Raw genomic sequence first — 1,446 nt, 5'->3', positions numbered from 1 at the left:
TGGATTAAACAAAGAAGATGAAAATTCAAATAACTAAGAAAAGTTAAAAGTTGCTGATAAACTGTTCAACTGCTTTGTCAAGATATATCTAAGACTTTAATAGTTTTTCATACATGCATCAATTACTACAAGATGATTCTAATGAGAGTGAGAGTGTGTACAATTAAATTATCCTAGCCCAATCAGAACTTGATGGAAGGAATCTCTTCACTCATGGTTTCCAAAACCTCAGTAAGGTCAAAAAGTGATTTCATTTTGGCCAAATTTCCAACTGGGCAGACATTCTTTTTTGATTCACCAAATTTTAATAATTTCAGCTCCTGGAAGTTAACCAGCAATGGGATCAGCAATTTAGAAGTATGAAAAAGTTATATGAAAGAAAGGTAAGCACCTCTCTCTATTTGGTATTTTATTGAAACCAATAATCCTCGTGGAGCCAAGAGTGTGAAGACTCATTGATTTCAGCTACAGAGAGATTGGTGGATAGCCAACTGCTGAAAAATGAGGGAGGGATGCTGAGTATATTATTGGCCTCTTGGTATTGAAGATTAATGATCAGTTGTCAGTGAATTATCTTGAGCTGGCTAAAGAAATGTGCTAAAAATAGCCCCCAGCAATGTCTCGGGAGTTCTTACGCATATTTATCACGGTTCATAGAGTATCCTGGCCTCAGCTGTGCTATTAACACAAGCAGCCATAAACACACAAGCTGTATATGCAGCGAGAGATGGTTTAAAGTTCACGCCGTTTTATGCAAGTCTAGTTCTAATTATTTAATGAGATAGCAAAAGCTGTTTTCCACAGATACAGAAACAAACAGTGGCAACAGTGGAAGTGTGAGGAAAAACGGGGCATCCCCCACTTCCCTCTAAAGCACATTTGCTGTCAAGAAGCTTTTGCTTTGGTGAGAAAGGAACTTTTTGGAGAAAATCTCCTTAATAGGTAAAAGACAATTTATAATTTAAAATCATTCTGTCTTCAAAAAGAGAAAGTAAATTCCCCTAAATAAAGGAAACTTGACCACAAGCAATACAGCAGCATTTGTCCCTTTTGATCCCATTACGATACCCAGAAGTACTAAATTTGAAAGGTGTGGCAGCGGGCAAAGGCCCCGCCACCTCGCGGCGTCCGCGCGACCAGAGAGTTCGCGCGTCTTCCCGAACGGCGCGCACGTGGAAACGCGTGTCTGCGACGGGGTCGTGCCCGTCCCGGAAGCAGCGCATTCTGGGAGACTCCTGGCCGTCGTCGGTCTGACGTCCAGTTCGTCCAGTCGGGCGTCAGATTAAAGGCCGTGTCCGTTTTTCTCCGGTGTGAGCATATTTTACCGGCCCCGACGCCCGTCGCCTTTTCCAGATCGTGCTAGGCTTGCCTTGAGAGCCGAGAGTACAATGACAAGCCACAGCCGTTGTCCCCGTGGGGTTAGCTGGGGAAGAGGGAAGCGCGAGG

General features: G+C 43.4%; 1 protein-coding gene across 1 annotated transcript in view; it reads left to right on the top strand.

Annotated features, from left to right (window-relative positions):
* The first annotated feature begins 321 nt into the window (after positions 1-321).
* Positions 322-1,446, top strand: part of TNIP3 (TNFAIP3 interacting protein 3) — a 30,697-nt gene continuing 29,572 nt past the window's right edge. Inside the window, exon 1 of the mRNA XM_012645380.1 lies at positions 322-383. Within this exon, the coding sequence (XP_012500834.1) occupies positions 360-383 (24 nt within the window). The 5' untranslated portion in view covers positions 322-359. The remainder of the gene's footprint in view (positions 384-1,446) is intronic.

The sequence above is a fragment of the Propithecus coquereli genome, unplaced genomic scaffold (assembly GCF_000956105.1).
Source record: "Propithecus coquereli isolate 6110/MARCELLA unplaced genomic scaffold, Pcoq_1.0 Scaffold232, whole genome shotgun sequence".
NCBI classification, from domain to species: Eukaryota; Metazoa; Chordata; class Mammalia; order Primates; family Indriidae; genus Propithecus; species Propithecus coquereli.
Note: the sequence above shows the minus strand (reverse complement) of the source record. Positions and strands in the feature narration are given on the sequence as shown.